The sequence below is a fragment of the Sciurus carolinensis genome, chromosome 9 (genome assembly GCF_902686445.1).
Source record: "Sciurus carolinensis chromosome 9, mSciCar1.2, whole genome shotgun sequence".
NCBI classification, from domain to species: Eukaryota; Metazoa; Chordata; class Mammalia; order Rodentia; family Sciuridae; genus Sciurus; species Sciurus carolinensis.
Genome location: NC_062221.1, coordinates 14,722,968 through 14,737,784, shown reverse-complemented (window position 1 = coordinate 14,737,784; position 14,817 = coordinate 14,722,968). Strand labels below are relative to the sequence as shown.

Here is a 14,817-nt window from a genome sequence, read left to right as displayed (position 1 = left end):
ATTAGATAGTCACATGAAGAAAAATGAAACTAGATCCTTATCTTACATCATCATCAAAAAATCAACTAAAATAGATTAATGACTTAAATATTTAAGTTGTAAAACAACTAGAAGAAAACAGGGAAAATTCTTCTTGACACGGTATGGGAAACAATTTTTTCGATACGACTGAAAAAGAACAGGCAACCAAAGCAAAAAAAGACAAGTGGGATTGCAGCAAACTAAAAATGTCTGCATAGCAAAGGAAATATTAAAGCCAAGAGACAACCTGTGGAATGAGAGAAAACATTTGCAAACCACACATCTCTTAAAGGGCTAACATTCAAAAATATGTTAGGAATCCAACTCATTAACAACAAAACAAAAAGATAAAAATCAGCAAAGGATCTGAATAGACACACAGAACTCAGGTGTAGCTCAGTGGGAAGAGTGCTTGCTTACTAGACATGAGGCCCTGGGTTCAGTCTCTAGCCTCTGCCCTGCCAAAAAAGACACATAACAGAGGTATATGAAAGAATGTTCAACATTACTGATAACCAGAGGAATGAAAAGTAAAACCACAATGAGATAACATCTCATTGCTATTAGGATTTATATTATGAAAAAGTGAAAGACAAAAACTATTGGTGAGGACAGGAAAGAAAAAGAATGTGTTAGTACAGTCATTAGGTAAATAGTACGTAGATTACTAAAAAGATTAAAAATATTACTGTTTGATCCAGCAATCTGATAACTGTGAGTAAATATCCAAAGAAAATGATATAACCTATGGTGAAGAGACAACTGCACTCCCAAGTTCACAGCAGCGCTGTTCATAATAGCCGAGCTATGGAATCACCCTAAGGGTCGGTCAACAGTGAATGGATAAAGAATATATGGTAGGGCTGGGGAGATAGCTCAGCTGGTAGAGTGCTTGCCTTGCAAGCACAAGGCCCTGAGTTCGATCCCCAGTACCGGAAAAAAAAAAAGAAATTTCTTTAGTTGTTGATGAGCCTATATTTTACTTACTCATATGCAGTGCTGAGAACTGAACCTAGTGCCTCACACATGCTCAGCAAGTGCTCTACCACTGAGCCACAACCCCAGCCCCTAAGTAGAAGTTTTGATGCACACAATGAAGGGTGGCTAAATCTCATTGACAAAATATAAGTGGTGATAAAAACCAACTACTCATTAACTTAAGTGAAATCTCTGATTAAGAATGTATATAATTACGTGCACTGACCTCATCGATAAAAGGTATTAATACCACAGCTTCCCATTCCTGTTGCTTTCCATTTAGATCAGTTTTAAAATCAGGTGGATAATATTCTATAATTGGAGAGTCTTCACTGGTCATCAAATGCTATGAAAATAAAATAACACAATAGAAATATAAGAATATAATATAGCTTTTAATTAATGTATTTATATTTCCTCACAAGTTACACTTTAAAATTTCTAAGCCAAGTAAATTTTTATATTTTAGATGTTGTAATGCACTTGCTATATTTTCATTTTCAACTGTAAGAATTCTAATTTCACTACTATTCTTCACTTTCCTGTTTCATTCACTTAGTTATGTAGCAAACCCATATTTACTCCGAACTTTATCATTTTAAAAACTTTTCATTTAGGGGATAAGATGTACCCCTTAAACTGTTTTCTTCTCAGACTTTATTTCAGTTCATTTCATAAACTTCTATGTAGTCCGTCATTAAAAAAAAAATTCTTTGTGTCCTAATTGATTCTATTAAGTGATATAACAACTGTCATCCAGAATTAAAGAAATAAACAACTAAAATCCAAGAACTACTGAATTACTAACATCAAAGAGTCCAATAATACACATTTTTCATTATTAAAGATTTTATAATGGAGGAAGATAAAGCATACAAATGTCTTACAAAAAGAAAGCATAAAGAATGAATACAGAAATTGATAAAAAATTTTTGTGAAAGAAATAAAACAACACATTCCTGGAACAATACTCAATATATTAAAGAATATGGCACTGGCAATGCACAAATACAACAATCATGGCTATAATACAGTTGCATGGTCATACTGGCCCACAGTGGCTGAATACCAACGTTTAATATGGCCAAAGGAAGGGAAGAAGCATTGAAGAAACTTATGAGGGGAGGCCAGAGGACATTATCAAGGCTGGGTTAAATGTCAGAATCTCTGACACTGCAAGAGGTGTGTGTATCTTTCCTGGAACCAGACCATGGAATTAGAAGAATGTACTGATACTCTAGAAGAACTTTCATAATCTGTTTAGTTATCTTAGTATAATCTTGTTGGCCCTGTCTTCCTCTTGTTATATAAAATGTTACCTTTCAGTTTGATAAATGAAATCCTTAAAAATCTAAATATATATGGAGGTAATACTGTTGATTACTTACTAAAAGCATTCACATTCTAATAGGTAGTATATAATAGAGAACAGGAATGAATGTGAAAATGTGTAGACCAATGAGATAGCTTTAATGTAGAGACAAATTAAAGATGTATCTAAAGGTGCTAAAAATGAATAAGCTAGGCTCTGAATGGCTTATGAAGTCTTTTCATTTCTAAAACAATACCAGTTTTTAAATCCAGAAATTACTTTTCAAGGAACTTGTTAAAGAAATACTGTATTTAAAACTGAAAATAAATGTATTTATCTACTGAGTAAATTTGTGTATTATTGTTTCTAAATTTGGACAAGGACCTCTTAAATATGAAAAAGTACATAAAAACATTCAATTCTAAAACCTACCTGATAGCATGCAGGAAGTAAATTTTTGCTAGCTGCTGGAAGTACAGCAAGAAGCTGCTCAAATGGTTTAAACGGTTTTCCTAGTTCAAAATGGATTTGGAGTGTACTGATGTTGCGGATGTCTGACAGGAAAGGTGCATAATGATAAGGATAATACCTACAAAACAAAATGAGTTTTAAACAACTGGAAACTATGAAACAAGTGAAAAAAAAATATATATATATATCTTCAATAGTTTAACCATATAGCAATAATTTAAAAAAAATTAAGTATTACCCACATTCTACCATCTGAATATAAGATATTAGCACTGCTAAAGAAACAGATTCTATAATGGCAACAAATATTACATTTCCTTAATTTTAAAGTGTAGCTTTACATTTCTAAAATGGAATATATCAGGTAATTGAAAGATGCATATAATGCAATGCCTTTTTTTTTTTTTTTTTCCTGTTTTTGAGATGGGGTCTCACTGTGGCCCAGGTTGGTCTCAAGTGATCCTCCTGCCTCAGCCTCCTTAGTGCTGGCACTACAGGTGCACGCCACTGATCCTGGCTTTGTAATACTTCTTTTAATTCACAAAATGCTCATCATGAATTTTCCAATCCATAGGTTGGACAATAAAGAGGTAGTCAGAAGATCTTTAGTCTTGTCACTTGGCCCTGGAACCTTCAAGTTAGGGTCTGGGAGCAGCTGAATGTTCTGATAAAATCTTTAATTAGCTCACAAGGACAGAGGGAAAAACAGTGAGTCTGAGCTTATGTGGCCATTAATAGTCAACTCTAAGAACTTTTTACTTTGAATTCAAGTACGTATTTATAATAAAGATTAAACCATGTATCAACTACACACTAATTTTGTTATTTTATATCATTTCATCTTTAACTTCATATTTTATACCATTTCATCTTTACATATTTTTTTACGAAATTTTCAATATACACACTTAAAAATTTTTTTGATATGCTCTAGCTGTTTGGCTCAGGATTCATGTGTATGTATATGTGTGTGTTTATATTCTTTAATTGTGGACTATGTTTCAAAATGATGGGAAAGGAGGAATAATGTGAAATATATAGACTCTGGAATTAGATACACTTGGACTTGGTTCTGGGGTGTAAAAACTTGGGAAGATTAAACATTCTGAGGATTAATTTCATCTGTAACCGGGAGAAAACAATCTCTACTTTAGTTGTGAAGATTAAATGAGAACATGCTTCTCAAGTGCCTGGTCTTAATGTCTGGTAACAAAAGGAATAACTTATGTTAACTCTCTTACCAAAAAAACAAAAACAAAAACAGAGCTATATTATCACCTAAGTTTTTACTAATCACTGCATCATTTTTGACTTGCTATTTTTCTATTTTGGTGGATGATTTTGAATGAGATTTGCTGGAATAGGGAAGAAAAATGGCAAATTATTACTGTTTCCAGTAAAAGCAAATAATATCTTTCTTTTTTTCCACCCTAGCACATAACTAGTCCTGTGTTCAAAAATTATTACTACTTGAAAAAAACAAACCGTTAAACACACAAAAATTTGGAGAATGTAATGAACACTCCCACATAAAAATAACCCAGATCTGACAGTTATCAAAACTCAAGTCATACTCTTTTCTTTTTTTCCTCTCTCTCTCTTTTTTTTTTTTTTTTTTGGGTGATGTTTGGGACTCAAGACCAGGATTTCTTTTATGCTAGACAAGTGCTCTACAACTGAGTTATATCCTCAGCTCTGATTTATCTAAATAGAGAATTTTAGATCCTCAGATTAACAAAGACCTTTTATTATAGGTCATCTGCTAGGGCTAGAAGCATCTTTTTAAGTATTTTCATTTAAAAATGAGATTACTTCTCATTTAAACTTAGCTAAAGGATCTTTTTTAAAAAAATTACCATAGGGAGAATAAAAGAAAAAGAAATGCCTAAATGAGATTCTTATAGAAAGAAACAGGGTCTGGGGAGATAGCTCAGTTGGTAGAGTGCTTGCCTTATAAGCACAAGGCCCTGGGTTCGATCCCCAGCACCCAAAAAAAAAAAAAAACAACAACAACAAAAAACTTTAAGCGGGCTGGGGAGATAGCTCAGTTGGTAGAGTGCTCCCCTCGCAAGCACTATGGCCCTGAGTTCAATCCCCAGCACCGCAAAAAAAAAAAAAAAAAAAAAAAAAGAAGCAAAAAAATATGCTCTTACCAGCTCCAGGACTGAACACCATGGTAGTAATAGTGCAAAATCCACTGTATTGCCTGAACATAGCATGCAGCTTGATCAGCCAGAAAATCACTGAAAGAGAAAGAAATATTTTCATTATATTATTTTTTTTGAAGACAGGCTGGTGTCTCTAGAGCATATCTGTTCATACATTTTACCTCATGTGGCTTATTAAATCAAGGAATTAACTACCAAGTATATGCTACCTAAAAATCAGAATAAGAAAACTCCAAGATATTAAAAAATTCCATCTTTCACAAGAAAGGTTTGCCTCATAGTTTAACTACACCAACTACCAAAAGAGTTAAACCTGCTGTGCATATTTGACCCGTAAATATATGACACTTTTGGTTTAAAGTTTGAAGACTTAGTTAATGAACCATTTTATAAAGTACTACTGTTTCTCTCTTAAATAGTGGGGATTGGATGGGCAAATCAGAAAGTTCTTGAAAAACTTGGTCATAGCAGTTAGAATACACTTTCAAAAGTGCTACAGATGCTGAGCAAGATTCTCTTCTAATCCCTTTTCTCAAAAACCAAAAGTTATCATTTAAGGTTTGGGTAAAATCAATCTTTGAATCACCAAGACAGGCACTAGTCTAAATAGTCACTTAAGTAATTCCATCTCCTTATTTCTGGGAGATATGCTTTTAAACATCAAATATGTTACTTTCTTATTATAAAACAAATATTTCCTTAGTAATCAAAACAAGCATTTTTATTCCATTATAGCAATCACTATTCATTTTTGTATGTTTCTTTTCAGTCTTTTTGTTTTGTTTTGAGATGGTATCTCTCCATGTTGTCCAGACTGGTCTTTTAACTCTGGAGCTCAAGTCAACACCCACCTCAGCCTCCTAAAGTAGTAGGACTAAAGGTGTGTACCACCACACCAGCATTAGCCTTTTTTCTGCACCTACTTTGTTTTGTTTTTTTTTCTTCTTAATTTTTGTTTAATTGTCAATGAACCTTTATGTTATTTATTTATATGTGATGCTGAGAATCAAATCCAGTGCCCCACACATGCTAGGCAAGTGCTCTATCATTGAGACGCAATTCCAGTCCCCTACGTTGGTTTTTAAAAAAGTATTAATGAGAGTACACTATAGATATGATTTTGTGTCCTGTCTTTAAAATTTATGTCTTTCCAAATTACTATGAAATTTCTGCAAATACCAGTATAGCAGCTGTGCAGATAATGAAGAGGTGGAGATGAGGGGTGGTGACTGCTGGTGGTGATACAGAGGCTGATTACTGTGACATTTAATTTTTACTATTTTAAGAAACTTTGTAATATACTTCCTGTGTATAAGGATAAATTTCTCTATTTGACAATTTTTATCACAGAATTATAATACATGTCAGAATTAATATCACCTGCTCCAAAATCTTACCCTACTGGTTGAAATTTACCATAGTTTATGAAACCAAAAAATCCTTCTCTCCTACTGCTTTGTCAAAATTGTGCTGTTTTCTGGAGAACTGCAAAATCTAATTTTTTTACTTTAACGTAAAAGGATTGGCAAAAACATACTCAGAGACTACATCAACCCCCATCTTCGTCATGTAATATGTTCTTTTATATTGTCTAAACTCAGTTTCAAATAGATCATCATCTTCAGTCTCCTCTTCTAAGTTATCTGGGGAAAAAAGAAAGATATTGATGGACAAGTATGAATGTTCTGTTTTTCATCTAATGCTTTGAAAAATGCATATCAAAGTTGATTCTTTTTTTTTTTTGCAGTGCTGGGGATTGAACCCAGGGCCTTGTGCTTGCAAGGCAAGCACTCTACCAACTGAGCTATCTCCACAGCCCAAAGTTGATTCTTATCAACTATTATTGCAATCTGTCCAATCCAGATTTAAATTAGTACTGATATATGAAATTATAACTATTCTGGCAAATTAATAACACATAAAAAAGTAATAGCATATCAAACTACATAGTCTGTACTTACCCTTAGAAGCTACCACTTCACCTTCATTTTTGTCTAAAGCAGCCCAACATACAGAATTTTCCTGACCCTATAAAAATTATAAATCATCATTAAATAAATGGTAAGATATATTTCAAAGTGAGACATTTAAAGGGGATATTTTAAAAATGCTAAAAATAACTGAAATTATCCTTAAAGGAAACAATGAAGAAAGTGAAGAGAGAGCCTACAGGGAGAAATTCTCTGCCACCTGCACATGATATAGAGCACTGATCTCCGGGATACAGAAAGAACTCAAAAAACTTAACATCCAAAAAACAAATAACCCAATCAATAAATGGACAAAGGAACTGAATAGGCACTTCACAGAAGAAATATGATCAGTCAACAAATATATGAAAAAATGTTCAACATCTCTAGCAATTAGAGAAATGCAAATTAAAACTACACTGAGATTTTATCTCACTCCAGTCAGAATGGCAATCATCAAGAATGCAAGTGACAATAAGTGCTGGCAAGGATGTGGGGAAAAAGGTACACTCATACATTGCTGGTGGGACTACAAACTGGTGCAACCACTATAAAAAGCAGTATGGAGATTCCTCAGAAAACTTTGAATGGAATCACCATTTGACCAGTTATCCCTCTCCTCAGTTTATACCCAAAGGATTTAAAATCAGCACACTATAGTGATGTAGCTACATGAATGTTTATAGCAGCTCAATTTACAACAGCTAAGCTATGGAACAAATCTAGATGCCCTTCAACAGGTAAATGGATAAAGAAAATGAGGCATATGTACACAATGGAATATTGCTCACCCATAAAGAAGAATAAAATTATGGATTTGCAGGTAAATGGATGAAACTAGAGAAAATCATGCTAAGTAAAATAAGCCAATCCCCAAAAACCAAAGTCTTCTCTCTGATATGCAGATGCTAACACACAATAAGGGGTGGGGAGAGAAGAACAGAAGTTCATTGGACTAGACAAAGGAGAATGAAGGGAAGGAAAGGAAAATGGGAATAGGAAAGACAGTAGAATGAATTGGACATAACTTTCCTATGTTCATATATGAATACATGACCAGTATAACTTCACATCACGTATGACCACAAGAATTGCAAGTTATACTCCATGTATGTATGTCAAAACATACTGTCATGTATATCTAAAAAGAACACATAAAAAATTAAAAAAAGAAATTATCCTTAAGAACTCTGTAAAAGCTTAAATATAATAAGTAATGTATACATGTTTTTGACAATTTCTAAAACTCTATGTGTGTATGTATGGTGCTGGGGATTGAACCTAGGGCCTTATACATGCTAGACAAGTACTCTACCAACTGAGCTACATATCCCCCAGTCCAAAAGCTATACATTTTTATCATGCAGAACTTAGAAGTCAGGTCATTCAAAGATAAATAAGAGAATCTCATCAGCATAAAAGAAGAATATATTTAATTATTCGTACTCCAGGAACATACATGAAGAATATCTCATTTACTTTAAACAAAGTGTATAATCAATATCAAATCCTTGTATCATTTATCAATATATGTATTTGTATGTGCCAAAAATTTAGGTTACAATATCTATTTTCTGTATCTCTGAATCCTTTTTTTTTTTTTTTTTTTTTTGGTATTATTCCAGGGATTGAACCCAGTGGTGCTTAACCCCTGAGCCACATTCCCCAGTCCTTTCTTAATGTTTTGAGATGGGATCTCGCTATGATGCTTTTGGCCTCTCTAAGATGCTGAGGCTGGCTTTGAAGTTGCGATCCTCCTGCCTCAGCCTGCCAAACTGCTGGGATTACAGGCATGTGCCAAGTTTGAATCCTATCATTCTTATGACTCTATCTTCCACTTCTTTATTTCTCTTCTAAGCAATGCATTTGCTTTTCTATAACTCTTCCATTTGTCCATCCTTCATATTCTGCCCATCTGTTTTTCATCCATTGTGATCTCAATCCTTTCTCTCCTTTAAATTTTTTTTTTTTTTAGTTGTAGATTGACACAATACCTTTATTTTTTATTCATGTGGTACTGAGAATAGAATCCAGTGCCTCACACATGCTACGCAAGTGCTCTATCACTGAGCGACAACCCCAGCCTCCTCCTCTGTTTTTGGATTGCCTATCAACTGCCAATGACTTCCATTAGTTCTCCCTATTCCCTTATCTTCATATCCTTTTCTTCATTCAACTTATAGCCTCTACTGACTTTATGGGCTGAAGCTATTTCTGCACAGTGTCTCTAAAGTTAGCCACACATGTTTAGAAGATGATGAAGTTTAAGGAATGAGCTGAGGCATGGGAACCAGGGATTACTGACATGCTAATTCTGTACATACAGGTTCCCAAAGAGTTGCAAAGCTTTTCCTTAGGAGGAAAAAACACACAGGTGGAAAGCGTACTGATCATTACCAAGTTTCACTAAGGAAGAGCTAATTAATAGGAAAGAACACTCCAGAAAAAAATGGGATAGTTACCCCTCCCAGAACAAGAGATATTAGATTGAAAACTACATAGAACCAGTACAGTAAGGAAAGTGCAGGAAACTTATCAAGATCCCATAACAGGATAGGCTCAAGAAAATTTCAGAAGTTTCATTTTCAAGTCAACACAAAGACATTCTTTAAAATTGATTAGAGATGTTTTGCAGGGCACTAGCATATTTTAAATAGTTATATCATTCACTTATTAAGCAAATGACATTTATAGGATATTTTATTACTAATTACTACTAACCTAGCCTATTAAAGTATTTTATATAAAAATCATTTTAAAAGAGAAATCATCTATCTAGTTGATGCCTCATGGCAATAAATGCTATGAATATGCACATTTTAAAACTAGTATATTGGTTCATTTTTTAAAATAACATGGTTTACATGATTATTTCTAAAAAACTAATTTTCTAGACTCATATTATGAAATGTTTTCGACACTTATTAATAGAATGAAAAAGTGAAGAAAAAACAACATCCTTCTTCAGGGGTAAAAATTTTTTTTTTTGGTGGAACTGAGGATTGAATCCAAGGCCTTGTACATGCGAGGCAGGTACTCTACCAACTGAGCTATATCCCCAGCTCCAATAAAGGATCAGATCTAAATGATAGAATCTATTAGACAAAAAGAAGTCAAAACAATTTTTAAATGCCTACGGGAAAGAAAAAATGAAAATGAAATGAGGCAACTCCAAAATCATAAGAAGGAACGCGAGAAACAAGGAGTATCAGTTTTACCTTACAGCTAAAAAAATGAAAGAACACCTGAAAAAAAAAGGGACACCTTTGATTTTTTCTTTTCTTTATAATTCTTGGCTTCTTCTGCTGCAACACCCGCTGCTTCGTTGAGGTACTTGTTACCAACTTTGCTTTCAAACCACTTCAGGTCCACAAAAACTTCACTGAAGTGCTCCCGATCAAACTGCACAAAAAATTTAAATCCATTTAAAAATGATTCAAGTACCTCTGGAAGACAAACCAAAGTTTACACACAATGACTATTTCTGGGTATAGGAAATTGGAGAAAATTACTTTTTTACGCATATGGGGACCTCATCTTCCCTATGAAAATTAAACATAAAAAGCAAATAAAAACAATTTATAGGACACAAAGAAAGTCTTCTTAGGAAATACAGAAAAACTAATATAACTTCTTGTATCTTATCAGATCATAATGGTATAAAATTAGAAATCAGCATAACAATACCTTATAGAAACTATATAAACATATGGAGATTGAACAATACACTTTTGAATGATTAATGTGTCACAGAAGAAATCAAGGGAGAAAGTAAAAAATTCTTAGACTCAAATGAGAGTAGTGATACAACATAGCAGAATCTCTGGGACACTATGAAGGCAGGTCCAAGAGGAAAGTTTAAAGCTATGAGTGCCTACATAAGAAAATCAGAAAGATCCCAAATAAACAGTCTTAAGGATGCATCTCAAGGCCCTTGATAAAGAACAACACATTGATTCCAAATCCAGTAGAAGTAGTTAAGGTAGAGCTGAAATCACTGAAATTGAGAATAGAAAAACAATACAAAGGATCAATGAAACAAAGAGCTGGTTCTTTGAAAAGATAAAGAGATTGATAAGCCCTTAGCCAAACTAATCAAAAGAAAAAATGAAGACTTAAATTAATAAGATTATGGATGAAAAAGGACAAACCACCACAGACATCAAAGAAATTCAGTGGATCATTAAGGAATTTTTTTTGTGGTGCTGGGGATTGAACCCAGGGCCTTGTGCTTGCAAGGCAAGCACTCTACCAACTGAGCTATCTTCCCAGCTCAATTAGGGACTTTTTTTGAACACTGAAGAAACTAGGGATAACAGGAACCTACTTCAACATCATAAAGGCTATATATGTAAAACCCAAAGCAAACCTTATAGTAAATGGGGAAAAACTGAAAGCATTTCCTTTAATATCTGGAACAAGACAAGGTTGTCTATTCTCACTATTCGTTTAAAAAAAAATTTTTTTTTTAGTTGTAGATGGTCATAATATCTTTATTTATTTATTTTTATGTGGCACTGAAGATTGAACCCAGTGCCTCACACATGCTAGCCAAGTGTTCCATCAGTTAGCCACAACCCCAGCCCTCACTATTCCATTTTAATATCGTACTAGAAATTCTAGCCAGAGCAATTAGGCAAGAGAAGGAAACAAAAGGTATAAAAAGAGGAAAGGAAAAAGTCAAATTATCACTTTTTGCACATGATATGATCCTATTCCTAGACTATCCAAAGAACTCCAACAAAAGACTGCTAGAACTAATAATCAAACTTAGCAAATGGTAGGTTACAAAATCAATGTACAAAAATCAATAGCTTTCCTATATACCAACAATGAATCTTCTGAGAAGGAATTCCATTCATAATAGCCTCAAAAAACACCTAGGAATAAATATAACCAAGGGGGTAAAAGGCCTCTAACAATGAAAACTAGAGAACACTGGAGAAAGAAATTGAGAAAGACTTCAAGAAGATGGAAAGACCTCCCATGTTCATGGAGAGACAGAATTAATATTGTTATAATGGCCATACTACCAAAGCAAATACAGATTTAATGCAATTCCCATCAAAATACCAATGACATTCTTCACAGAACTAGGAAAAACAGTCCTAAAATTCATTTGGAAGAATAAAAGACCCAGAATAGGAAAAGCAATTCTAAGCCAAAAATGCAATGCTGAAAGCTTCACAATAGCCAACTTCAAATTATACTACAGTACTAAAGTAAAAAAAAAACTGCATGGTATTCCCTAAAAAGACACATAGACCAGTGGTACAGAATAGAAAATACAGACAAAACTATACATCTACATTCATCTGATCCTTGACAAAGGTACCAAAAACATACACTGGAGAAAAGACAGCCTTTTTAACAAATGGTGCTGGGGAAACTGGTTACCCATATGGAGAAGAAAGTAGTCCCCATCTCTCACCCTGCACAAAAATCAACTCAAAATGGACCAAAAATCTAGGAATTAGATCAGAAACTATGCAACTACTGGGAGAAAACATAGGGTCAACACACGAGCATACAGGCACAGGCAATGACTTTCTCCATAAGACCCCTAAAGCTCAGGAAATAATGACAAAAGTTAATAAATGGAATGGCATCAAACAGAAAAGCTTCTGCATAGCAAAGGAGACAATTAGGAATGTGAAGAGAGAGCCTACAGGATGGGAGAAAATCTTTGCTAGTTATTCTTCGGACACAGAATAAACATCTAGAATATATAAAAAACTCAAAAAACTTTACCACTAAAAAAATCAAATAACCCTATTAATAAATGGGTGAATGAATTAAAGATACTTTTCAAAAGAAGAAATACAAATGCCCAACAAATATATGAAAAAAAGTTCAATATCATTAGCAATTAGGGAAATGCAAATCCAAAAGATTTCATCTCACACTAATCAGAATGACAGTCATCAAGAATACAAATAAGAACAAATGCTGGCGAGAATGTGGAGAATAAGGAACACTTTTACACTGCTGGTGAAACTGTAAATTAGTACAACCACTATGAAAATCAGTATGGAGGTTCCTCAAAAGGCTAGGACCACCATATGATCCAACTATACCACTCCTTGGTATTTATTCTGAAGAATTTAAGCCATCATACGACAGTGATACATGCACACCTATGTTTACAATTCACAATTGCCAATCCATGGAATCAGACTAGATGCCCATCAGTGGATGAAAAAAGAAAATGTGGCATATATACACAATGGAGTTTTACTCAGTCAAAAATAAAAATGAAATTATCATCATTTGCAGGAAAATGAAGGAACTAGAGACCATTATGTTAAGCAGGGTAAGTCAAACTCAGAAGGTTAGGGGGCCTATGTTTTCTTTCATATATGCAAGCTAAAGAGGAAAAGGAAAAGAAAGATGGGGTTGGAGCTCATAAAAATGAAAGGGAGATCAGTAGAGAAAAGACACCAAGGGGCAGAAAGTGGGGAGTGAGGGAGAAAGTGCTAGGAAGTGATAGTGGTCAAATTATATTGTTATATTAAAATATATTTGTTGTTACAAATATGCAACAACAAATCCCATCAGTATGTACAACTGTAATGCACTGATAAAAAAATGTGAGGGGATCAACTGAATTTAGGTGAAATGTAATTAGTAACTGGGAGACAATTATAAATTTCTTTTTTCTTGCTATTATTTAATTGGTTACTGTTGTGATGTGTTGACATATTTGACTCTATGGAAATGTTATAGGTCAGGCTATATGGGCAATGACTAAGCAGATTCCATTTTACCCTGAGACTCCATGTTATGTAGAAAATGCTTCTCCCATGGGAATGCCCCGTCTCTGTACCCGTCAACATTTGCTTAGCATGACTTATTTGGCAATACAAAATGGCGAAATGGCAATTCTTGTACAATGAAAAATTGTTCTCTTTTTGATTCCTAGTTTCCTAAACAACGTACCATTTTAATGGTAATGTCAATAGTGATTGTTCAGATGTTAGTAACCATTCTTTAGTTTCTACCTAAGTAAGGTCATTTTGACCCACTTCCTCCTCTGCTAATGATTTCAAGATCCCATGATGTTAGTTTATAATTTTGAATCATAGCACTTATGATTGATGTACTGATTTTTGGTATAAAAATCCCTGCAACCCTATGGTCGGGGCTGTTCTCCCAATAGTCATTTTTGGGGCATTGTGTAAGACAGTGAGTCGGCTGGCTTAATAAAGACTCTCAAATTTGGACTTCTCAGTGGTGAGAAGCAGCTCACATGTGATCAGGCAGCAGAGAGGAACACTATCACTTCCCAGCACTTTCTCCCTCACTCCCCACTTTCTGCCCCTTGGTGTCTTTTCTCTACTGATCTCCCTTTTCATTTTTATGAGATCCAACCCCATCTTTCTTTTCCTTTTCCTCTTTAGCTTGCACATATGAAAGAAAACAAAGGACCCTAACCTTCTGAGTTTGACTTATTCTGCTTAACATAATGGTCTCTAGTTCCATCCATTTTCTTACAAATGATGATAATTTCATTTTTATTTATGACTGAGTAAAACTCCACTGTGCATATATGCCACATTTTCTTTTTTCATCCATTGATGGGCATCTTGGTCTATTCTTAAATTGTGCCCCATAACACTGTTATGGTTTGGATGTGAGGTATCCCCAAAAGCTCCTGTGTGAGACAACACAAGAAGATTTAGAGGAAAAATGATTGGGTTATGACAGCCTTAACCCAATCAGGTAGTTAATTCCCTGATGGAATTAACTGAGTGGTAACTGAAGACTGGCGGGGTATGGCTGGAGGACGTGGGACATTTGGGGTGTGCCTTTGGGGTACATTATTTTGTATTTGGTAAATGAACTCCTCTCTGCTGCCTGACCACATGTGAGCTGCTTCTCTCCACCACATTCTTCT

General features: G+C 34.3%; 1 protein-coding gene and 1 non-coding gene across 2 annotated transcripts in view; one reads left to right on the top strand and one right to left on the bottom strand.

The window, feature by feature from the left end:
- The window catches only part of Xrn1 (5'-3' exoribonuclease 1), a 125,321-nt gene that overhangs the window by 87,762 nt on the left and 22,742 nt on the right, over positions 1-14,817 (bottom strand). Inside the window, exons 10-15 of the mRNA XM_047563438.1 lie at positions 10,185-10,322; positions 6,912-6,978; positions 6,488-6,593; positions 4,936-5,025; positions 2,744-2,900; positions 1,226-1,345 (exon numbers count right to left, since the gene is read on the bottom strand). Of these exons, the coding sequence (XP_047419394.1) occupies positions 1,226-1,345; positions 2,744-2,900; positions 4,936-5,025; positions 6,488-6,593; positions 6,912-6,978; positions 10,185-10,322 (678 nt within the window). The remainder of the gene's footprint in view (positions 1-1,225; positions 1,346-2,743; positions 2,901-4,935; positions 5,026-6,487; positions 6,594-6,911; positions 6,979-10,184; positions 10,323-14,817) is intronic.
- Trnai-uau (transfer RNA isoleucine (anticodon UAU)) lies at positions 4,699-4,775 on the top strand. The gene has a single exon. It is a non-coding gene; the product is annotated as a tRNA-Ile (tRNA).